This window comes from Chionomys nivalis, chromosome 4, assembly GCF_950005125.1.
Source record: "Chionomys nivalis chromosome 4, mChiNiv1.1, whole genome shotgun sequence".
In the NCBI taxonomy this organism is placed as follows: Eukaryota; Metazoa; Chordata; class Mammalia; order Rodentia; family Cricetidae; genus Chionomys; species Chionomys nivalis.
The window spans coordinates 30,682,713-30,706,468 of NC_080089.1; the positions used below are offsets into that span (position 1 = coordinate 30,682,713).

The following is a 23,756-nucleotide window of genomic DNA, read 5'->3' on the forward strand; positions in this document are numbered from 1 at the left end:
TTCCACCCCCAGTGCTGCAGAAAAGTGATGACAGCAATTCAATTCTTTGGGCAGAAAGTCTATTAAAAAGAAAACAAAAAAGAGGCCAGGAGGTGGCACATGCCTTTAATTCCAGCACTCAAGAGGCAGAGAGGCAGGGAGATCTCTGAGTTTGAGGCCAGCCTGGTCTACAAAGTAAGTTCCAGGACAGCCAGGGCTCCACAAAAAAGATAGAAAGAAAAAAACGAAAGAAAGAAAGGAAGAAAGAGAGAGAGAGAGAGAGAGAGAGAGAGAGAGAGAGAGAGAGAGGTTTGAACTTGGAAGCCTTCTTGGGCACCAACTTCCTCAAACCCAAATTTGGAAAACCAGTCTCTTTCTGGGCGTGGCCCAAGTGGCAATTCCCGTGGAAACGGTGTTTGTGGACTTTACCGAGCCAGCACCACAACTGTCACTCCCTGCCTCGGACACAGAAGGACCAGGTAGGTGTTCTAAGTCAGTGCCACAGAGACAGCACCATCCTATTCCCGGCAGTCAAGGCTCACATCAGCACACCAAACCCACCTGAATGCAGTTACCGTCGACCGCTTGTGGTAGGGACCCAGGACAGGGACTTCACTGTACAGCTTCTTCAGCTGAGGAGAGAGGACAAGGCATAAAGCCGGCCAAACAGGAGAAATGACCCCTTCCCCAGGCTGCCCCCATGTCATACCCCCCTTCCCCAGGCTGCCCCCATGTCGTACCCCCTTTCCCCAGGTTGCCCCCATGTCATACCCCCCTTCCCCAGGCTGCCCCCATGTCATACCCCCCTTCCCCAGGCTGCCCCCATGTCGTACCCCCCTTCCCCAGGCTGCCCCCATGTCATACCCCCCTTCCCCAGGCTGCCCCCATGTCATGCCCCACTCCCAGCTCAGGAATCTGGAGCAAAGATGAATGAGTCACGGCAGGGTCCTGGGACAGGCAGGGCAAAAGGACATCCCCCAGGCCTGGACTCACCGCTTCCTTCACCTGGTTGGCCAGGCTTATGAACTCCGTGGAGTTTGAGTTCTCATAGGCATCCAGAAAGTTCTCGTTTGTGACCCTCAGGTGGCCATTGAAGACCTTTTGGACCCGAACATTTGAGTCTGCCAAAGGCCAAGAAGTGGTCATGGACCATGGTACAACTTCACCAGGCCCACCCTGCTGCCCTCAGCTGGGAGGAACACATGGCCAGGGGGCCAGATCTGACCAGTTCCCATCATTCACCATCACGGCCTGAGAGGACTCAGGGAGACAGTGCCCTGGGACACTTCCCCCTAGTCCTCCTCCTCCTATCCGCTCTCGTCCCTTTCCCCATTCGCTCCCTGTCCATCACAGGTGGCCCTTCAGTCTGTCCACTGAGGGAAGAGGGAGCACGCCCCATGTCACCCTCCCACAGCCCCCGTTATACTCACACTGGAAGTGCCACACCAGCAAGCCAGCCACGAGTGACAGCAAGAGGAAACTGGCCAGCAGGGCCACCAGCACCACCCAGCGCCGGGGGCCTCGCTTCTCCACCTTCTTGGCATTGTTCACAGGCAGGAACTCCACACCCTCCTCGAAGCCATTCATGTTCTAAACGGAAAGATGTTTCAGGGCTCAGAAACGCTCCCCACAATAGCTTCCCAGTCCTGGAAGTTATGTGATGTATGTGGGCTTGGGAGAAGCAGGACTGGGCCATAAAGAAGGGGCTTCACCCAGAAGTGCAAGGCCTGTATGCTCCTCCACCCCCCATTCCAAGACGCAAAACACCACCCCAGTAGTGGAAACGAAGTACGAACTGCTTAACAGAACCTGGAGCCTGGCGCAGGATGGGCTGCCATAGTCCTACAAATTCAGCACTTGGAGCTTGAGAGCAGAGGATCAGGAGTTTAGGACCAGTTCAGCTATACGAGAGTTCGAAGCCAGCCTGAGCTATGTGAGGAGTTCGAAGCCAGCCTGAGCTATGTGAGGTGTTCAAAGCCAGCCTGAGCTACATGTGACCCTTTCTCAAGACAAAACCAAACAAGTGCAGGACTTCAAGAGTGTCTACCAGCGGTGAAGGTTTGGCCTAAATGCAGGGAGAGCAAATAGCCCAGGAATAAGAGGGCACTGTGGGGACTTCCAAGACCAGCCATGACTGTACCCAATGGTCGCCTGGGCCAGAAAGTCTGTGGACAGGATGGAAATTGCCCACCCTGTCTGCAGCCTTATCCCTGATACTTCAAAGAAAGCAATGGCCCCACCCTGATCTCCCTGACTACCTCAGCTGTTTGAAGTACTGCCGCTGTCACCTAGGTACTGTATGTCAAGCTCCAACCAACATCCCTTCTTCTTTTAAAACGTGTGTTTGTGTGTGTGTGTGTATGTGTGTGTGTGTGTGTGTGTGTAGGGCAGAGGACAACTTGCAGGAGTCCATTCTACTTCCACCACATGGGCTCCAGGGACTAAAATCGGGTTGTCAAGCTTGGTGACAAAGAAGGCCTTTAGCTGCCCGGCCACCTTGATGGCTCTTCTTAGACAATTTCATACATGTATAGGATACATTCTGATGATTCTCTTCCTACATTCTCTTTTCTACCTCCTACCCCTATCAGCTCCCCCTATTCTTTTTTTAAAATAATTTATTTACTTTTATTTTGTGTGCATTGGTGTTTCACCTGCATGTATGAGTGTGAGGGTGTCCGGTGTGGGAGTTACAGACAGTTGTGAGCTGCCATGCGGGTGCTAGGTTTTAAACCCAGGTCCTCTTAACCACTGAGCCATCTCCTCAGATCTCCACCCCCTCCCCATTCTTCCTAACAGTCTCTTTCCCAGGTTTTATGACTTCGGGTTTTATGGCCAGCCCATTTAGTCTCCCAGGGTCATGTGTGTGATGATTGCATAGGAACCTTCACTGGAGACTTAAGAGTCACCAGTAGTCACACAGTGACTTTCCCTGAAACTATTCATTGTAGCTCAGGAATGAGAGCCTAAGCCCCTCCTCCATCCATGCCTGCCTGCTGGCAGACCCAATGCCGGTAGTCATAGCCGCTGTAAGTTCATAATTACAACGGCTGAGTCATAAACAAAAATGGCATTTGCCGCCCTCCCGAATATCTCCCAGCCCTCCCATTCTCTCAGCCCCTCTACCACAATGTTCCCTGGTCTTGGGTCTTAGTGCAGAGCAGTGTAAGTGCCCTAGAGCTAAGAACTCATCCCTATTCCCAGCACCTTGAGCTGTCAAAAGTCTTCGCCTGAACAACATTCGATGTCACAGTGTTACTGTTGATGTGACAGAATCCACCCCTGCCTCAGGAGAACACCTGTACCTCAGAGTTTCAGGCCTTTGCTTAACTGATCTCACAGATGCACATCTCAGAGGTAAGCACTTAGAAATCATTCATTCTCCTTCTGGAAGTCACTATATAGAGCAGACTGACCTCAGATTCACAGAGATAACCAGGCGTGTGCCCCTATGCCCAGCTAACTTTCTAAAATTCTGTGTATCTGTGTGTGGATATATGTACGTGAGAGCACGTGCCCATGGAGGCTAAAAAAGGCTGTCAGATCACCTGGAGTCACAAGTGTTTGTGAGCTGCCTGGTGTGGGTGCTGGGAAACAATTTAGGTCTCCTGGAAGAGCAGCAGGCGCTCTTTATTGCTGAGCCCTGGTTTGCTATTTTGATAATGAAATTATAACATTCTTCCGTTTTCTCCGCCACCCCCACAAAATCGTAGTTCCAAATTTAAACAAAACAAGCAAACAAACAACAACAAAAAAAACACCAACCATAAACTAGGTGGTGGTGGTGCACACCTTTAATCCCAGCACTTGGGAAGCAAAGGTAGGTGGATCTCTGTGAGTTCAAAGCCAGCCTATTCTACACTCGGAACCACACAGAGAACTCTTGTCTCAGAAAGAAAGATTATATCCTGATATACCGCTAGGGGCAATGGCACACATTGGTAACCCAAGCGCTCAGCAGGCAAGGGACAGTGGGATTGCCAGTTTGAAGCAAGCCTGGACTATATAGCAAACACCAGGCCAGCCTGGGCTACATAGGAAGACACTGTCTCAAAACAAAACAACTCTCCCAAACCAAACACTTTTTAAAAACTGAATGAGTAAAACCTTTGCGTACTTTCGTTAGACTAGCTCACTCACTACTGTTTCCTCTCCTATAGTTTGTTTCATTCGCTACAATGTTTCGTTTACTTAGATGTCAACAAACATTCCAGTTTTTACAGAGAATCGCTAAGATCTCTCATTCTTCTCAACCTTCCACATATGAAGTCTGCCAAATATCTCACTTCACTTTCTCCCTGTGAGCCTTTCTCCCAGTGCCCTCGTCCTCTCTCCCATCCGAGCCCTCTGTCTTCCCACACTTGTGGCGGACTCCCCCCTCACCTGGGCGCTTCCTTTGACTTTGTCTTGTGTGGACGCTTCCGTTTGCTAAATTCCACGTCTTCATCTGCTTGGCTCATTTCACTTTTACTTGGTTTTTGATGTTTTGTTTTGCTGTTGTTGTTTATTGGTTTTATGAGCAGTATAGCCTAGGCTAAACTGGAGCTCACTATGTAGCCTAGGATTGAACTCAGTGGCTCTCCTGCCTCAGCTTTGAGACCTGCGATTGCAATCACGAGCCACTCTGTCCAAAGCTCATTCCACTTTTAGTGGATTTATGAGATGGAAAGTTTTGATACTTTACATACTTTTAAATATAGTTTTTATTTGTATCTCTCTCTCTCTCTCTCTGTGTATGTCACACACCTTTAACCCCAGCATTCAGGCACTCAGGAGGCAGAGGCAGGTGGACCTCTGTGAGCTCAAAGCCAGCCTTATATACCTAGTGAAAATAAAAGACCCTCCCTATCACAAAAGTATAAATAAATAATGTTCATATATATATATATATATATATATATATATATATACACACACACACACACACATATATATATATATACCTTTTTTTCTACACTCAAATTTGTTGATAGTTGGGGCGGGTATAGAATTATAGCATGAAAATAGTTTCTATTTTAAACTTTGAAAACACTACATTTCTAATTTTGCTTCTGAGAGACATAAATCTGTTTTCTTTCATTTCATGGTTCGTCTTTGAAAACCTCGAAATGAACTCTGAATTGGCTCTGAATTTCATTATGCTGAACTTGCCATATGCCCTCTGAGTTTGGAGATTTCCATGTTTCAATCTAAGACACTTTCTTGTGATAGTTCATAATGTACTCCTCTCCATTTTCTCTGATCTGCTTTTCCTAACATTGCCAATCCTTACTCACCCTTTCTCTGTATTAGCTTCCCATTCTTTCACCATTTTACTACATGGTGGAAACTTTGGTCATGTTTGCTACCAAAACTTTAATAAGGTTTTTCATTTCCTCTTTTATTGTATCTCATGTTTGTTTTGCAGATGTATGCTTTTCTCTTTATATTTTCTCGCGTACCTTTCCTCTGTGTTGCAGCTTCTCCTCAAATCCTCAAGGACCCTTCATTGTCTATGCACATCACAAAAGGAGACCCTTAAGGCTGTTCAAAGCTCCACATGCATATGCTACTGTCCAGCAGATTCTCTACTGGGCACTACCAACAGCATGTGGATCATTCTACGGTATGGTTTCACTGCGCCAAAGAACACACTGCTTTCTGATTCCTCACTGCCTCTACATGCAACTGTTAGCTTCCGGGAACAGGTGGAGGGAAACACCCATCTCCCTCCCTCCACCTCCTTCTTATAGTCTGCTTTCTGATTCCTCACTGCCTCTACATGCAACTGTTAGCTTCCGGGAACAGGTGGAGGGAAACACCCATCTCCCTCCCTCCACCTCCTTCTTATAGTCTTCTGACCTTGGCGTCCTCAAGTCAGCACGCTCTCCGGATACATTTCTCCAACTCTCCCTCCCATCCACTATGGGCATCTGGAGGGGCAGATGTCTCTGCTTGAGCACAGAGAGACTTGGAGATTCTGAACTATACATTTCCTGGTCTCACTCTCATCTTCAATAACACTGAGGACTGGGAGCTTAGCAAGTATAGTGCTTGCCAACAGTCATGGCGGGGAAGTGATGCAGCAGGCAAGCATGGGAGTTAGAACTTTCAGCTAAGGGTATATATCTCCAACAATAAGCAGAGAGAAAGAGAGAGAGAGGCCAAACTGGGAATAGTGCGTAGCTTTTGATACCCTAAAGGCCACTCCCACCCAGGGATATACTTTCTCCAGCAAGGTCACATCTCCTCAGTCTCCAAAACACTGCCATCAACTGGGGACCAAGTATGGAAATGCTTGAGAAAATGGGGAGATCTCACTCAAGCAGCCATGCTATGTTAATGAAATTACTCAGTAGGTAGAAACGCCCTGCAAGAGTGTTTGTATCAAATACACTTTCACTTCCGTAGGGTGAAGATTTCACCACCACCAAACTGCCTCACGAAGTGGTTGTGCCATTTCATATTCCCATTGGCAATGCATGAAAATCCTAGATGTTCACGCCCAACCTAGTGTTCGGTATGGTCAACGTGCTGGTTACTGTCAGCCAGCTACAAACTAGAGCCACCTGGAAGGATGGAGTGACTGCTGGTTGCTGTGAGTGGGTTCAGCCCCACCGTGGGTGGTGCAAATCCCTGGATAGGTGGTCTTGGGTTACGTGCGGAAGCAATCTGAGTTAGCCATGAGGAGAAAGCTCATAGGCAGTTTTCTTCCAAGGAAAGCCTTGGCTCTTGTTTGAATCGTTGTCCCAACTTCCTTCACTGACAGGCTGTGACCGGGACTATAAACCAACTAAACCGTTTCCTCCCCCAAGTTGCTTTGGTTCACGGTATTTATCACAGCAATGGAAAGCAAACTAGGGCAGTCAGTCTATTGAATTTTCATAGACGCATGTGGTGTCTCGCCGTGACTTTAAACGGCTTGTCTCTGATGGGGTATAATGCGCTCCACTGTCCTCGGCCGACCTTCTTGGCTGAAGTGTCTTCTCTAATCTTTTGCCTATCCTTTTAATGACTACTTCCGTTCCTGTCATTGCAGAACCACACAGCACTTGGAGGCCGATCCATGATTGAATTTCTGCCTCCCTGCATGATCACCTTCCAGAATTTAGGGAGCAAATAAGAGTTCTTGGGTCCTACTCAACCCACATACAACTGTTTAATCAGTAACTTGCCTGTCCCTTTACATAGCCTCAGCTTCCTGGCTCCATTTTCAGGCATCGGAGAGGTTGTCTTACCTAATTCCGTCGTTTATGGATGAGGAAACTGAGGCTGAATGAGAGGGAGTGGCCAGTCCAAGGTCTCAAAGTTAGCAACGGGGTGACGCGGGGACAAGAGCCAAGCTCTGACAACTGGAGGCAGGATGTCAGGCACGTGTGTGCTTGGACCCAGAGTCCAGGGGAGAGTAAGTGGGAAGGATGAAGGCAGCAGAAAGCCCTCTCTGTACAACCTGGTGTAACTTCACCCATGGTCTCTATGCAGGCAGAGACAACAGGAGAGAAAGCACACCGGCACCTGCCTCTGTTTTGGCTCCTTAGACGCAAACGTATCTGCAGGTGCACAAACAAAACACAGGGTCGTGAAGCCAGGTGCTTGCTTACCACAAACAGAAGCCTCATAGCTACGGTGGCCTCTTCCTGCCCACAACCTCCCGATCGCTACTGGCCAGAATAGCCAGAAACACCACATGGCCCCAGGGCACTGAGACAAAAGAGCACAGGGCAGGATAATTTCTGAGGAAACAGAATGAGTGGCTTGAAGTGTGGAAATCAGTACAGGCCCTGGGGCACGAAAGGGGAAAGCCCTGGGCTCAGGTGGCAAGGATGACATCAGAGTATCCATTCCCACTCTGCTTCCTGGAGTGAGAGGCCCTACGGTCCAGAAACCCAGAAGGGAAGAGCACAGAAACCAGAAACCCTGGAGGAAATAAAGTTTTCTTTCTTTCTTTCTTTGGGGTGTGTGTGTGTGTGTGTGTGTGTACATGTGTGCATGCAGGTGCATATACATGTGACTGCACGTGTGTGTTCAAACGCATCAATGCCAGAAGACGCAAGGTGTCTTTCTCAGACTCTCCAAGACAAAATCACGGAGCTCGCCTCTTACACTGCGCTGGCCGCCAAGCTCTGGTGATCCGCCCATCTCCTTCCCACGAGGATCTAAACTCAGGCACTTTTGCCAAACAACCCACCTCTCTGGAAATCACATTTTCTGTCATTCTAAGCACACTGGTCCTTGAGACCAGAGCTCATCAAAACAAATGGCAAACAAAAACTTCATTTATAAAAGCAATAAAAGGTGCATTTTATTTCCTGATATATTCCATTATGTAGGAAACCAGCCATGGCTGAACGCTAAATGCTGAACTAACAAAACTTCTCAAATCAACTAAAGGATCCTCTCATTGACAGGCTCCCTCTGCTGGTTACCAGCCCATACAGATCCATCCCCAGGGCAGTCTCTCTGAGGTCTACAGTACGCCTGGCTTTGCGACCAACAAATCAAAGCAAGAATTTGCCATTGTTAGCTCAGAGACCAGAAAGGATGGCCCTAATAGGTAATTTAAATAATGCAAACTTGGTCCAGAAAGAATCTTTAACAATGCCATAGAAGAAACGGGAACTGGTCAGGCTAAATGTGGCCAACCAAGCTGACCATAGTCCTGCAACAGAGATGTGGCCTCTAAACCCAGACTTCCCCCAGAGTCAAATAGCAACCAGTCAGGACTGCCCTCATTTGCATGTCAGGTGGTGATTGGTGGGGTTGAGGATGGCTCCCAAAGGGAAGCCACCAACCACAGCAGCCCGGGGCCAAGGCAGGTGGTTCTTCTGCTCCTGTCCTATCTGTGGCTTCCTTGCAGTAAACTTAGCATTTTCTATTCTGGTCTGATCTGGGTGAATTCTTTCACTGCCTGTCCATTCCTTATCACACTATACAAGATCCTAAGAGATTCCATCCAAATCCTAGCAGGAGAAAAATAAACCTTCACTCCGGGCTCATATCTTAGAAGTTGGGTGTGACCTGCTGTGAAGATGGGGGTAATCATGGAAGCCCGAAGAGGTTACTCAGACTCTCTCAGGGAGGGTGAAGGGCAGTCCCAAGATAAATGCAACCCTCAGTCAGCTGCTCAAGATCAAGGTCAAGGGGCAGAGGTGACGTCATCTTCTGGGGACATGGGTGTATGGCTCAAACCTGAGACCAAGACAAGAGTGGCTGGACACATTAGCCACTGCCAGATGTCGCTGATGTGTGGCAGTGACTCAGTGCTTTGACGCAGCAGGTGGGATGGAGCTCAGTTCCATGATGTCACCACCACCAGGCCATGAGAACGGTAAAAATCTCCCTATGGCTCTTCAAACAAGTAATGAAAGTGCCATGGCCTTGGTTGAGCACCGGCGGCGCCACCGCGGTGAGAAGACAGTCTAGAGCATTTTGAAGACATCTGCCCACTCAAGAATGATCCACCCCGCATAACCTTGTCAGCCAGTTCCCCAGAAATGCCACCGAGCCAGAGGCCACCTCAGGCAGACAGAGAATGAGCTCTGGAGGGGAGCCGGGTGTTTCTGTCTGGGCAGGAGGAGCTGAAAGAGGGGCGGAGTCAGAGAAAGGCCAGAGGCCAAGAGGCCGATTACAGATCTCATTTTATGGCACTCCACTTCTTTGCTGCAGAAACAGGGTGTAGCTTTACAAACCGAAGGCAAGGCCACCTTCAATCTCACAGGCGCCATTTTCGCAGCAGCTCAAATGATCACTTACATTGTTTTTAGCAAGAGTGTTCTTAGTTAAGTTGCTACATTGTTTTATTTGTTTGTTTTTAAACTTAATGGCATAACAAGGAAAACATTAACTTTCATATGGACTGGAAAACCAGGAATCTACGGGACATTCTGGTTTTTGCAGGGGCCTGAACCAAACCCACAACATCCCCCAGGGCTTTCCTGCCAGAGGGGCCCTGCTGAGAAGGACTTTCTCCCAGGAACCAGCAGCCACAGAGAAAGATGGATTCCATCATCTGAGGCTTCACCCAACAAACCACTACCACAGTGCAGAACCCGGCACAAACTCCAATCCAAAGAGGACCTTGGACACACAAGAGAATGGAAGAAAAAGCACACACTAGAAACCCAGGCATCAGCCACAGCATTTGATCAACCGAAAATCCAAGAGGCTCTTCTGGTCCCTGCTGAGCTCACAAGCCAACCCTCCCTAGTAAGAACAAACAGCACTCATTCGGGTGTCTGGATCCCTATGACCATCCCCCTCCCCACACACACACACCATCCCCTGCCGACCCTGGTGTCTTAGGCAGAGGCAGGGCCTGGGATCTGGAAAGGTCTAAACAAGTGCTTGGGTCACTTTCCGGCAGCTGACTCTTGAGAAACTCCACCTACCCTTTCCAGTTTCCAGGCAGTCAGGCTCACCCACTTCTCATCACTAGGGAAGAGGTGGCCCGGTTTACCAGCTCCAGCCAGTTTATTTTAAGCCACCGGGATGCAAGGAACCTGTGGTGTGGGTTGACTTTACTTCCTGCCGTGGGGACCCTCCCATAATAGTTAAGGCATCTTCCTCAAATTCCCCTGGGCTGTCGGAAACACACAACTGCCATTCACCGAGCCAGCCTCAGGCCAAGACACATGCAGGGTGGGGTAGGGGGTGGGGGCTCCTCAAATCCCTTTGCCACTTTTCCACACAGCCCTCTCATCTTTGCTCTCTGACCCTGTCACTGGCCTCAACTGTCCCCATCAGACCTGAATTCTGGGAAATGAGTGGATGAAGAATTTCTGTCCGTGTGTAAACTACAGTCCATCAGAAAATAACACCAACAGAATAAACCGAAAGTCTCCATACCTGATTTGATCATGAAGGAAAGTCCCCAGGACCTACCTGTCTTCCACAACACACAGAAATGAGACTCTTTGCTAGGGAACTGCAGGCTCCTTCTGTGACTGTTCTATGTCTCCCCGCTAAACTGAGGCCCAGGGTTGCTGCCAGCACAGCCTGAGGACAGAAGCCCCACATCCCAGCCACAAGACACCTTCCTTCCCAGAAGAGAGGGAACACACTGTATGAAGAGGGCTACCTGACATAAATCTCTTTCTTTTTTTTGTGAGGCAAAGTGGGTGTGACCTACATGGTGATTCTGGGCTGAGCCCCCTAAGTCCGTGGGGCAAATGCTTTTCATCGGGCCTCAGTCTCCCTCTCTTAAAACTGGGTTAATGACCCCTTAGAGAACATAATTAGCTGATTCCTGCTAATGACAGGGCCTCCCTGCTGTGCCTCTTTGATTTTTACCTCCCCACCCACCATGAATCCACCTATCCCGAGCAGACTTGACAAGCCCAGGACAGACCAAGCTCAGGTGTGGCATGGGGCATGCCATGGAGGCCAGCCCAACTGCACCTGCAGCTGCGAGAGCCACAGAACCAGAGAGGCCTCTTCTCTCTCATGTCCTCCATCCTCCGTTCCACCCAGACGTATCACTTGACTCTGATTTGGAGGAGGTGGGATGAAGCGGAGGCTAGGGATTGAGACCTGGCCCAACCACCTCACCATCCTCTCTGCCCAGAGTCACCAAGTGCAACAGCAGCACAACTCCCAGCACACACACACACACACACACACACACACACACACACACAGAGTCACTAAACTAAACAGAAATGGAGGTGTGCCAAGCATGTCCTAACTTCTCATTCATTTTCTTGACTTTCCACTGAGTCTACATTCCAATTTCAGACTAGTGTGTTTTTTTAATATTGTAATTTTGTTGCAATAATTCAGATTTCCACAAAATTGTGAGAAATAATGAGATGCATTCTAGGCTTTGCCTGAGCCTCCCCCTCCCCCACAGCCATGGCAGCACTTGGGAAAGTCTTACTAGTGCGACCCTGCTACAACCCACAGATCTTCCCCAGATTTCCTGTCTGACTTGTACAGTATGTCCCTTCATGTGCTCTACCTCAGGGGCGGGTTCCCATGTCCACTATGGACAGGACTGTGTGCCACTCCAATGCCATGGTCCCTCCTGTTGTCTCTTGTTGGGGGGTGGGGTGGGGTTGAGACAAGACTCTCCACACAGTCCTGGCTGTCCTGGCATTCATTATGTAGACCAGGCTGGCCCAGACTCACAGAGATCTGCCTGTCTCTGCCTCCGGAGTGCGTGCGAGCATTAAAGGTGTGCACGGCCACACCCAGCCATTGTCGTCCTTTTGAACCACACCTATCTTCTTCCTGTTCACCACTCTTCAGTCTCTCGGCCACTAATCTGTTTAAGCTTCAATAATGGATCATTTTAAAAATGGTATCTAAACACATCACGTGTAGGATTCAGGGAAAACTGGCTTTTTCCCCCTCTGTTTCTCTACTGCACGAAGTTCAGTGGTAGAGGTGTTGCTTCTACCAATGGATGAGTGCCATTCTTTTCTCTGATTGAGGAATAACCCATGAAATGTAGATACCAACACTGCTCTGTGCTCGGGAGGCCCTCGGATCTGCAAACAAAACCCGCAAACCTCCACAAATTGGTGAGATTCTGAAACACCTGCTCTGCGGCTCCCAGGCCCATAATTATGCTGAAGATCTAAGGATAGGTTGGCGTGAAAGGACTCAACATGCAAACAGGGAAACCCTTCCTGCTGAGTCCATAATTACAAGCCAGGGAGGTGGCAGCAGTAAGCTGGGCGGGGGGGGGGGGGGGGGGGGGGGGGGGGGGCGGCTTTGGAGCTCCAGCCTTCCCGTGGGATAGACTCGAGGCCACATCCCCCTCGCGAGCTCGCAGAGCTGTTTGCTTCTGTAGGAAATCTCATTCTCACAGGACACCAACAGCACAAGTCTCTCCCCTCTCCGGTGTGCTCAGCCTCGAAAAGACCCATCCCTATCAGCACTCCGCGTGTTCTCGCTCTGCTTTCTCTAGCTAACCATGCTCGATTCCTCCAATCAGGCAAACGGAACATTTCCCGGACCTCTGGCCATCTGCCTTAACCCCACCATTAGTCCTATTCCTGTGAACATGATCAAATTCAACAAGAGAGCTGACCCAGTGGGTTCCACAGGGCTGTCGGTGGTCAGGGACAGCGGGCATCCTTACTGCTGCATCTCCATCAATCATCCAAGGACACATTCAGGGGCTCACGGGAGCCATCAAAGGAAAGGAAGGGGTGAGGAAGGCTTGAGGGATAAGCCAAAATGTCCTTTCAAAGAACAGGTAATTAATTAACAAAGGAAAAGGAAGAGAGACAGAAAGAGAAGTCATATTCATCTGAAAAAGTCACCCATCCCTAGCCACAGAAGACTAGTTCCGGGTTCCACTGGATGCCAAACTCTGTGGGCCTTCAGGTGCAGGCTCTTCCATAAAGCAAAGTACTGTTTGCACAGAACCTTGACACATCCTTCTGTACACTTCAAACCACCTCTAAGTGTTAACTGACGGCGTGCTGTGTGTTTCAGAGGAAAAAGGCAAGAAAAGCCTGCACGGCTGTGTGTTTTTCTCCAAACATTTTCATCCGGCGGTTGGTTAGCTCTGCAGAAGAGATCTGGAGGGTCATAGCAAATTCCTGCCCCTCTATGACCATCAGATGTCCCCCGAGAACTCTCTGGGACAGAGCCCTTCCGAGACTCTCAACATGATGGGGGAGGGACTACATTTTAGTTCCATAGTTCTAGCATGGATTAAGATATATAATAAGGCCAGGTGGTGATGGCGCATGCCTTTAATCCTAGCACTCGAGAGGCAGAGGATCCAATACTCTCACACATGCAAGCAAAACACCAATGCACATAAATTTTTTGTTGTTTTGTTTTTCAAGACAAGGTTTCTTAGTGTAGTCCTGGCTGTCCTGGAACTAGCTCTTGCAGACCAGGCTGGCCTTGAACTCACAGAGATCTGCCTGCCTCTGCCTCCCTCAGTGCTGGGATTAAAGGTGTGTGCCTCCACCACCCAGCAATACCCCAATTCTTGTACGAAGAGATGACTTATTAGAAAAGGAGCACCAGCCAGGCGGTGGTGGCGCACGCCTTAAATCCCAGCACTCGGGAGGCAGAGGCAGGTGGATCTCTGTGAGTTCGAGACCAGCCTGGTCTACAAGAGCTAGTTCCAGGACAGGCTCCAAAACCACAGAGAAACCCTGTCTCGAAAAAACAAAAAAAACAAAAAAAGAAAAAGAAAAGGAGCACCAGCTGTTAGTCAGCTTTCTGTTACTGTCATGAAACACCTTAGATAATCAACTGATAAAGAGAAAGATTCAACTTGATTGACAGCTGTAGTGGAACATCACGGCAAGAGCATGCAGCAAAGCAAAATACTCAGCTTGTGGTAGGAAGAGACCAGTGTCCCATGTTCCCCTCAGAGGGATGCCCGATGACCCAAAGACTTCCTGACCACCTACAAGGATTAAAACCTTAGGGAGCAAGGGGCTGGAGAGACGACTCAGCAGTAAAGAGTGCTTGCACTCCTACCGAGGACCCAAGTTCAGGTCCAGTGCCCACACCAAGTGGTGCCAGGGGCTCTGATGCCCTCTTCTGCCTCTGAGGAACCTGCACATGTGTATTTATACATACAGTGATGCACGCACATAAGAAAAAATGAAAATAATTTATAATTTTTAAAATCAATACCTTGGGGAACAAATTCCAGAAAAATTCACTTTCTAATCTGAATCTTTCTATACTGCTTGACTTCAAACCCCTCCCCTAACTTTTGTAACCACAAACAAACAAACTACGGGGAGAGCACTTGGGAGGCAGAGACAAGCTGGTCTCCAGAAGTTCAAGGCCAGCCTGGTCTGCACAGTGGGTGAGGTCAAGAACAACCAAAGCTATATAGTAGCCACCTTCAAAAAACCAGAGAGAGGGCTGGAGAGATGGCTCAGTGGATAAGAGCATTGCCTGCTCTTCCAAAGGTCCTGAGTTCAATACCCAGCATCCACATGGTGGCTCACAACCATCTGTAATGATGTATGGTGCCCTCTTCTGGCCTGTAGGCATACATGCAGAAAGAATATCGTATACATAATAAATAAATAAATATTAAAAAAAAAAAACCAGAGAGAGAGAGAGAAAACATGCATAAACAACAGCAAATTGTTACAACACTTCCCCCTCATTTAAAAATTCTGGCTATCAGGTCTGGAGAGATGGCTCGGTGGTTAAGAGCACCGCCTGTTCTTCCAAAGGACCTGGGTTCAATTCCCAGCACCCACACGGCAGCTTACAAACTTCCTGGAACGCTACCCCCAAGGAATCTGACATAATCACACAGACATACATGCACACAAAACACCAATATACATCAAGTAAAAATAAATAAATCATTTAAAAAGAAACTCTGGTAATCTGGATTGACTATATTTTCTTTGAACATATAATTCTGTAGCCTTTTAATAAAATTTTAATTTTTTTATTTTACTTATTAGTGTGTGTGAGTGTGTGTGTGTGTGTGCGCGCGCGCCCTGGTGCAGGTGTAGCAGTCAGAGTACAACTTTAGAAGTCGGTTCTTTCCCTCCACTTTACTTTGGCAGGATCTTTCTTGTTTTCTGCTATGCACTGTACTGCAGGCTAGCTGGCCCTCCAGTTTTTCAGAATTTCTTCTATCGCCACCTCCCATATCACGGGAGGAGCACTAGGATTACAGATATGAGCCACCATATGTAGCTCTTGTGAGTTTCAAGAATAAAATGATCATTATCAGGCTTATTTGGCAAGCGCTTTTACCTGCTGAGCCATCTCGCTGCCCCTCAAAGATATTCTTTAGTAGATCTAAATAAGTATGGTCTGGAAGAAAGCAAAAGCAAAAACCCTTTCTTTAGACTTGGAACAGCCGCATGACAAACGCCAAGCCTGGCCTGTCACTGTCAGTTCACCTCAAAACTCTGGATGTGATGGGGCGGAGCAGGCTCCTCACTCTGTGCCACGGAGGGAGGTGATTTCTGGTTCCGCCTGCGAGAGTGGTGTCGCGTGGGTAGTTAGCTTTTCCTCCAGACCCAGATGGACACGTTTCCGTTTCGGCAATCCATCTAGAGGCTAACAGCTCCTTCTGACTCAACATGAAACCATCAATGTCACTGGCCTTTCCCTCCCAGTTTAGTGTCATGTGCAGAAGCCAAGAGACTGAAGGTCCCATCTGAATTGTTACTAAAGAGGAAAAGTCACAGTGCCCAGCAGGAAATGAGGGGCAGCCCGAAGGTCACCATCTAGAAGGACCCTCTTTAGCACAGATGCTCAGTCATTCGCAAACTTACCCAACCATGAGACTTCCCAGTCCCTAGCCCTCCATGGTGCCCGGAGGACAGGATCGCTGCTGTGTCTTTGCCAGACTAATGGCTTGTGCACAACAAACAAGGTAAGTTCATGAACCAAGTGAGGAATGGAACAAGACAAAAGAAATGGACTGATCTGAATAGCCAGCGTGGGTTGGGTGAAGTGTTTTTCAATTTAAAGTTGCGCCACGTTTTTTAATTCTGCACATAATAAATGAAGGTGCATTTTGTTGAAAGCCATGTTGAAGTCACATCTGCTATGTGCCTAGTCTCCTGGCTAACTCAGTCCATCAAAAGGAAGACCAGACAGGTTTGGAGAGAGATGACTTGGGTGCGCTGGTGCTGGCGCCTGGTGATCACCACTTCTTTTTTTAATGTGCTCACAACGCCCTAATGATGTGTTCTGGGATTTGCTGAGCAGATGCGTCAATCACCCCTGTCTTTGGAACACAATTTTATAATAGCATCGTGGTTAAGCCCATGGGCTTTGAAGTCACACAGATCAAGGTCTGAAATCTTGCTCTACCTCCCACTGCCTTTGGGAAGTTTACACAAGGCCTTTGAGCCTCCGAGTTTTTGTCTGTAAAAACTACGCTTTTAGTTGCTCTCCATCAATGCTGTGACGAGTGAGACAACGGACTAAAGCACACGCATTTAGGCAAGGAGAGAAGGGGCTCCATCCACCTTTCCTCCACTGACATCCATGATAGCCAATCTACCTCAGCATCACCCGCAGGGGCCACAGAGAGATCTGAGAGTCTAACCACTTAGACAACAGGCACAAAACTTCAGGGAAAACCTGACGTACCGCTAAGCTCGGCCAGAATGGGCAGAATAGGAAGACTAGTACCTCAGAGGAACTTTTAGTAACGACCTGCTTCTAGAAAAGTTGTTGGCAAGGACCAGAGGGCTGCCCGGAGGCAGGACAGTTGGCCCACATGCACAAAGCCCTGGGCTTAATCTTTAGCACTGCAAACAACCACTGACAAATAGAAATCACTGATAAATAATTAAATAAAAACTGTATCTGTGGGGAACAGGTACTGACATTTGTTTATCTCTAGTTTAATGACTATTTTTATTGTGTTTTATACTGTAAGTAATTTAGAGATGACCTGAAGTACGTGGGCATGTGTTAGGATTATATGTGAATAGTCAAACTCCACATACAACAGTGTATACCACACAGCCCCAGTATGTGGCAGACTACATACACCAGACCACCTAATGACCAAGTTCTCGGAACGTCTCCCTACAGTGAATCCAACCATGGCTGTAAAATGCCATCTTACTGGAAGGTACTTGAGCACTTTAGATTCTGGGATCCACGAGGGTACTGGAAACAATCTCTTGGATACAGAGGGACATTGTGACCTCTGAGAGAACAGTGTGGACTCCCACGTACTAGCAGCAACAGCTAGTGCTGTAGTTGATCCAGTCCTGTGGTCACCATAGAGAGCCAGATAACATCTTTAAGACCTGGACTCTCTCTGGAGACTCTGTCCCGTTCTCCCTCCCATCTCGAGAACACCTGCACTTCAGGAGAGAGGAGCCAGCAGCCTGGGGAAGAACAATAGAGAACAAACAGACACCAGGGGAACTCCAGGGCCACAGGGCTCTGAGGCCGCTGTCCACAGAGACCAGGTTGAGGAAGGGAGCAAGACAGCTTCTCCTTCCATAGTCTGTGATGACACCTTAGCCACAGAGGGCCCTCAGCAAACCCCCTGGGAACAGGAGACCCAGTCACACAGAAGCAAAGCTCAGAGTACGGAGGTCTTCTCCGTCTCAGCTTTCCAGATGCCTAAATGAAACGGCAATCTCGGATGTACCTAGGAGCCGGGGTAGGGGTGAAGCGTGGGTCCTCCGATGCCCACTGGAGAAAACGGCCTTCCTCTCCACTGCCAGCACCCATTCCCCACCCACACAGACTCCCAGGGCTCACTGCCCCCTCTATTCTCTCCCTCACCCAGCACCCAGTACTTAGGAGAACAAAGAAAGATCTCTATCGGTGTGTTTTGCCTGGTGGGAGCAGAAAAGGATCTGAGGGAAACAGAGTGGGCAGGCCACTCATGTTCTTGTCAAAAAAAGGACCTTTTTTCATAGAAGCTGGAGACAGGGTGTGTGTGTATGTGTGTCTGTAAGTAAAAGAGCTCAGGGAGATGGCCCGCATGGCAGAGAGCTGAGGGTGTTGTTTCCAGCTCACCCTCTGTGGTGCCGTGCCCACTGTTCAGCCAGGCCTCTCAGCACTTGCATAAAGTCAGGAACCCATTTAAAGTGGAGCCTCTCCTGATTTGCATCTCCCTCCCAATAAATTAGCTCCTAGTCCTCTCGGGGCCTTTTAAACTCACAAACCCCTATGGCTTGATCTGAAACCACTGCAGATTGACCAAGGTTTCCCATGCAAACAAAGTAATCCTTTGAATTTTAGCAACAAAGCTGGCCCACACATGCCATCCCATTTAATAACCAGGAAAACCGAGGTTAACTGGGATTGGATGACATCTCAGATTGCCTGGCTAGGTAGCGGCAGCCCTGGGTTTTGGACCCATGTTGTCCCCTCTGTCACCACATCACAGATGCCTGCAGCCTAGTACAGCTGCATTGGCAATTCCACACTTCCAATTTGGGCTAAACAGACGCCTTTCTTTCCTTTTCTTTTCTTCTCTTTCTTTCTCTTTCTTTCCTTTTTTTTTTTTTTTTTTTTTTTTTTTTTTTTTTTTTTTCCAAGACAGGGTTTCTCTGTGTAACAATCCTGGCTGTCCTGGAATTCACTATGTAGGCCAGGCTGGCCTCGAACCTGGAGAGCTACCTGCCTCTGCCTCCTGAGTGCTGGCATTAAAAGCGTGTGCCACCACCACCCAGCAACAGATGCCCCTCCAAAGGCCCACTCTGTGCTCACCTATACTACCCACAGTGGCCCTGAAGGCAGGGACTGGGACTTGGATCCGTCTCAACACCTGGCACGTGAGTGGTCACTGGGTACTTAGTAAACACCTGTTATGCAAATGAGTGACTGAATGAATGGGTGAATGTTTGACCAATTAAAAGGTAACTGTAAATATTCAGGGTTGGAAGACCTAGCTCCCAGACACCTGATCTTGACCCACAGCATCTAAGTTCCCAACCTGTCTCTCTACAGTTATGGAATACCGAATCTCACCTTCAGAAATCATTACGGATCATATACGTATTAGGTCAGGGCAACTTCACAGCCACCAGCAAACATTCAGCATGGACTTAACCATTCAGTGAGATCAACTTCTCAGTTCTCACTAGTGGCCGTAACAACTCACACCTGGGCAGGGCACACACAGTCCCAAGATACGAGCAACGGGAAAACAACCCTGTGTAATAACTGTTCCCCTCCATTGGAATCACGAGGGCAGAACGGGGACCAGAACAGTAAGTCTTAGGAAGGAGACAGTCAAGACACAAGGAACCCAAAAGCCACGATAGTGTTTGTCCTGGGACCCAACATGACCTGAGCCAGGCTCTGTGACAGAAGTTACCCGAGAGGCAGCAGCCATACAGGCTGATAGAAAACATGCCCAGGTGGATCTACAGACCCCAACTGTAAACCGGCACTGCTGGGTGATGCCAGAGAAGGCGCAACCAAGCCTAGGCTGGGAGACATACTGAAGACTTCCTGGTATGAAAGTACGCTGTGGCTACTCTCTTGTGGACACCCTGCCTCATGACAAATCTATGCGTGTCTGTTCACATGTCCCACAAGACAGCAAGTTCCTTAAAGGAGTCAATCGCATCTCTCTGAGAGCGCCCTGGGGCAGTGAATGCCCCTCGCCGGGCTGGGCACCCTTGGAAAAAAAAAAAAAGACAAAGAAAACCCTGAACGAGAAAGAAGCCGGGAGAGATGATGTAGGAGTGAATAGATGAATGAGGACCTAGGGGGGAGGAAGACAAGGTGGAGTTGCTGATGGAGAATAATCTAGCAGGAGCCCAGGGACCCGGGAGGTAAGCCCCACCCGGACTCCAGTTGGGGAGGAACTTTGCGCACCCCCAACCCCCGTGGGATGTGGTGTAGCCCAGAGAGGAGACTGAGTTCAGTCCCCAGAGGACCCACTTTCATTATTAGCAACAGTCTTTGAAAGGGAAGTCAGGAAGGGCAAACTTGGAAGAGGAGAAAAAAACAGTCCAGAAACGAAACAGCACACAGCAGGAAGCAGGAGCCCGAAGCAGGCAGTTACTAAGGATTCCCAAACGCCCCAACTACCGATAGGAAGAGAAGGAGGCAGCAGGTGGGAAAGGCCGGATGCATCTCACAGCAAGGCTGAAGCACAGGCTACAGAGACTCCGGCCACAGGGAGTGAAAAGTGGAGACAGTAGACACCCCCCACCCCCCGCCGCCCGCCCCAGATCTCGTCTTCTGCAAGTCAGTACGGAAAGAGTGCACGAAAAAGTGTAAGAAGGGGAAACCGGGCTCCAGCAAACTGCCTCGCTCAGAGCAACAAGCCTCTTGCCGCTGGTCCCACCGGAGCACTGCCCCCATCCCTACCTTGTGTGTGTCCTTCAGTAAAGTGACCGAAGCCCTCCCTCTCTCTGTAAAGTAAAGGACAATGCTTTGGAGGTCTTTCAAGAGACTTCTCCGGGCTTCTGCTTCCTGCTTCTGTATCTTCCAAAATCTAGTTAAAGGCTCCGTCACCACTGCCCAGACAGCCACCTTCTCAAGGGCCAACAAGCCCTCATCTCTACGCTGTGTGTGAACAAACTGCTCTGAGATTACCCCCACATAAGAGCCAAAACACCTTCTGACCAGGAAGACCAAAACTCAGGCAGAAGCCAAGGACAGACAAGTCTCCAACCCCTGGATGTGTCCTTGACGTAGCCCAGATCGCCCACTCAGGGCACTATAACCCAGAACGAATGGGACCACCACGGAGGTTCTCTTTCAAGCCAGCGAGAGGGCAGAAGGCAGGAGTAGCTCCCCGACGCCTCCAGGCCCTGGGGCTTCCCGCTTCCTCGGTGGCCGGTGCGAGGCAGATCTGGGGCCGAGGTCCGGCCAGCCCCGCCCTGCAACCAGCGGCCAGGCACCCACCGAACAGGAAATTCCACCTGTGCGCCCGAGCCCGGGCCACCCACGGGTCGTAGAGCGGAGCTCAGGCGAAACCAAGAACCTCGCGCAGGTGCCGGTGCGCGAGAATCCAGACGGTGGACGCCCAGCCCAGGTTTCCCGCTCCCGGGTCCCCGGACCTCGTTCACCTCTCGCCGGGAGCTGTACTTAAGTCCCTCGCTGAAGTCCTTCGAGCCCCCTCCGGCCTTGCGGCCCCGATTGCTCCCCATCGTCTCGGCGGCCCGATCGCCGGTCTCAGACGCGTGGTCCCTGCAGGCAGCCGACTACCATGGCCCGCGGGGCGGTGGGACACGAGGGACGCGGAATGCGAGGAGAGGTATGGGCCAAGTTCCGGGGCAGGCCCAGCGCGCCCGGCCGGCGGCAGAGGCTCCCGTTCTCATCCTTCCTCCCCGCGCAGGTAGTTTCAGGGTGTGGCCTCCCCGGTTGCCCCGCCTCCAGCCTGCCAGCCCGGGCGCCCGCACACCTGTTACGACCGGTCCCGCCCTCCGCCGTGCCCCCCCCCCCCAGGAAGCTCCTCCCCTCCGGACAGAACCCCCGAAAAGGAGCACAGCGAAGGGCTGGTGCTTTCTTTCTCACAGGTGGCTCATTCTCCTGGGGCGCAGCTCTTCCTCGCGGCCCTTTGATACTGACCAGCTCTCCACCATGCCCTTAAGCAACTTTAATCTCTCTCCCCTGGGCCTTTCCCTACAATCATCTTGACAGAGATGCCTGTGTCCAAGTCATAGTACCACCAAAATCCGAGCCAGCTGCTGTAAGGCCGGGTCTTCCACCGCGTGCCATGTGCCACGGACTGACGCAAGGACCTTCCTCCTCTGGGGACAGTAGCAGCTTCTTCGCTATGGGAGGTTCTGATGGTGGCCTGTGCCCAGAGAAATAATAGTCGATCCTTAGAGTCGTCCTCCAACTGCTTGTCACATCAGATACTGACTGCAGATCCCTCTTGAAAAGAGACTTTCTTGTATTTTTTTTTTTTTTTCGAGACAGGGTTTCTCTGTGGCTTTGGGAGCCTGTCCCGGAACTAGCTCTTATAGACCAGGCTGGCCTCGAACTCACAGAGATCTGCCTGCCTTTGCTCCCAAGTGCTGGGATTAAAGGCGTGTGCCACCAACCACCCGGCTTCCTGTATTTTTATAATTCTTTCTGACCCCTAAACACCAAGGACCCCAACATTCCCTCGTCAGCCTCCTCCTTTTTTTTTCTACACTCTCTTTAAGCTTTCATGGTAGTAGCTGTTGTTACATTTATCTGAGTATCCGGGAACAACTCGCAAGAACTCAGGTCCCTCCTGTCACCATGTGGGTTCTAGGAAAGGTTAGACTTGACAGTAAGAGTCCTAACTGGCTGAGTCACCCTGCAGGCCCATTCACTTTCCTTCTGGACAATTCACCTCCAATAAGGAAACCCGCTTTCCCAGAAGACACAGCAGAAGTGCCCATGCAGAATCTGCTTTAGCAACCACCTGGGTACTTCTCCATTGGTATCCTGCAGTCCTGTGCAGTGAACCAAAACTGCTGAGTCTGCGGCATGCGCTAAACACTGTCCTGAGTTTTGGGAAACAAGAGTGGATAAAACTGCAACCCCTACTTTGAAACCAACAAGTCCCAAGTTTCCATCCAGAACTTACCCATCTTCTTAAAATAGTATAATCTCCGTGAGTCTGTGTCATGCAGCAGCTACAATAAGCAGAGTCCCCTGCTGACTCCAGATATAAGTGATATGTGACAACTCTGGTGACATTACACCAATGAGAGCTGATGGTTGTGTCTACTGACAAACACCTGTCCTATCTCAATGGACAGACAAGTCCCACCACGAGACTCTTCTTTCCCTGTGAGCCGGAACTGGGTCTGTCTGTCTGTCTGTCTCTCTATCGTTACATCGCTGTGTCTCACTGACCTGAACCCTCCAAGTCTGACTTATGTCAATTTAATGTATAGGAAAATAAATCTGCCATCCTAACTGCGTACAACGCACTCCCAAGCCAAACGGAAGATACTGAGAACTAACTCCCTGCTTTGGATTACGACGGGCACGGCACCCTTAATTAGGGAATGACTGAAAGCCAGATCAGAGGCAGCAAAGACTCAAAGGTACTCTCTGTACTGAACCTGTTGTGAAAGGGTGACTCAGGGTCTCTCCCGTGTGGCTAGAGTTTCATCCCTTGTTTCAGGGGGCTTAATGGACATCTTGTCCGCCAAAGGCATCCATGTGGCCATTTGAAGGTAAGGTAATGCCACAAATTTTTTGTAAACCCGGAGGAAGAGTCACCTTCCTGTGTTATGCATACCCTATGTGCATGCCTACGACATCTGTGTGACCTACAAGAGGACAGAGCAAACTTTAGTCTGACATCTTAGAACTGTTTGGTTTAATCCTTTTACAAGATATATAAGCTGGGCGTGGTGGCACACAGGGCCAGCCCTGTCTCCATACTGAGCTCCAAGTCAGCCAGGTTACAC

The 23,756-nt window shown here is 49.6% G+C and overlaps 1 protein-coding gene across 1 annotated transcript in view; it reads right to left on the bottom strand.

The window, feature by feature from the left end:
- Window positions 1-21,694, bottom strand: part of St14 (ST14 transmembrane serine protease matriptase) — a 37,700-nt gene extending 16,006 nt beyond the window's left edge. Inside the window, exons 1-4 of the mRNA XM_057767503.1 lie at window positions 21,426-21,694; window positions 1,410-1,569; window positions 973-1,100; window positions 541-611 (exon numbers count right to left, since the gene is read on the bottom strand). Of these exons, the coding sequence (XP_057623486.1) occupies window positions 541-611; window positions 973-1,100; window positions 1,410-1,569; window positions 21,426-21,506 (440 nt within the window). The 5' untranslated portion in view covers window positions 21,507-21,694. The remainder of the gene's footprint in view (window positions 1-540; window positions 612-972; window positions 1,101-1,409; window positions 1,570-21,425) is intronic.
- Window positions 21,695-23,756: the final 2,062 nt, after the last annotated feature.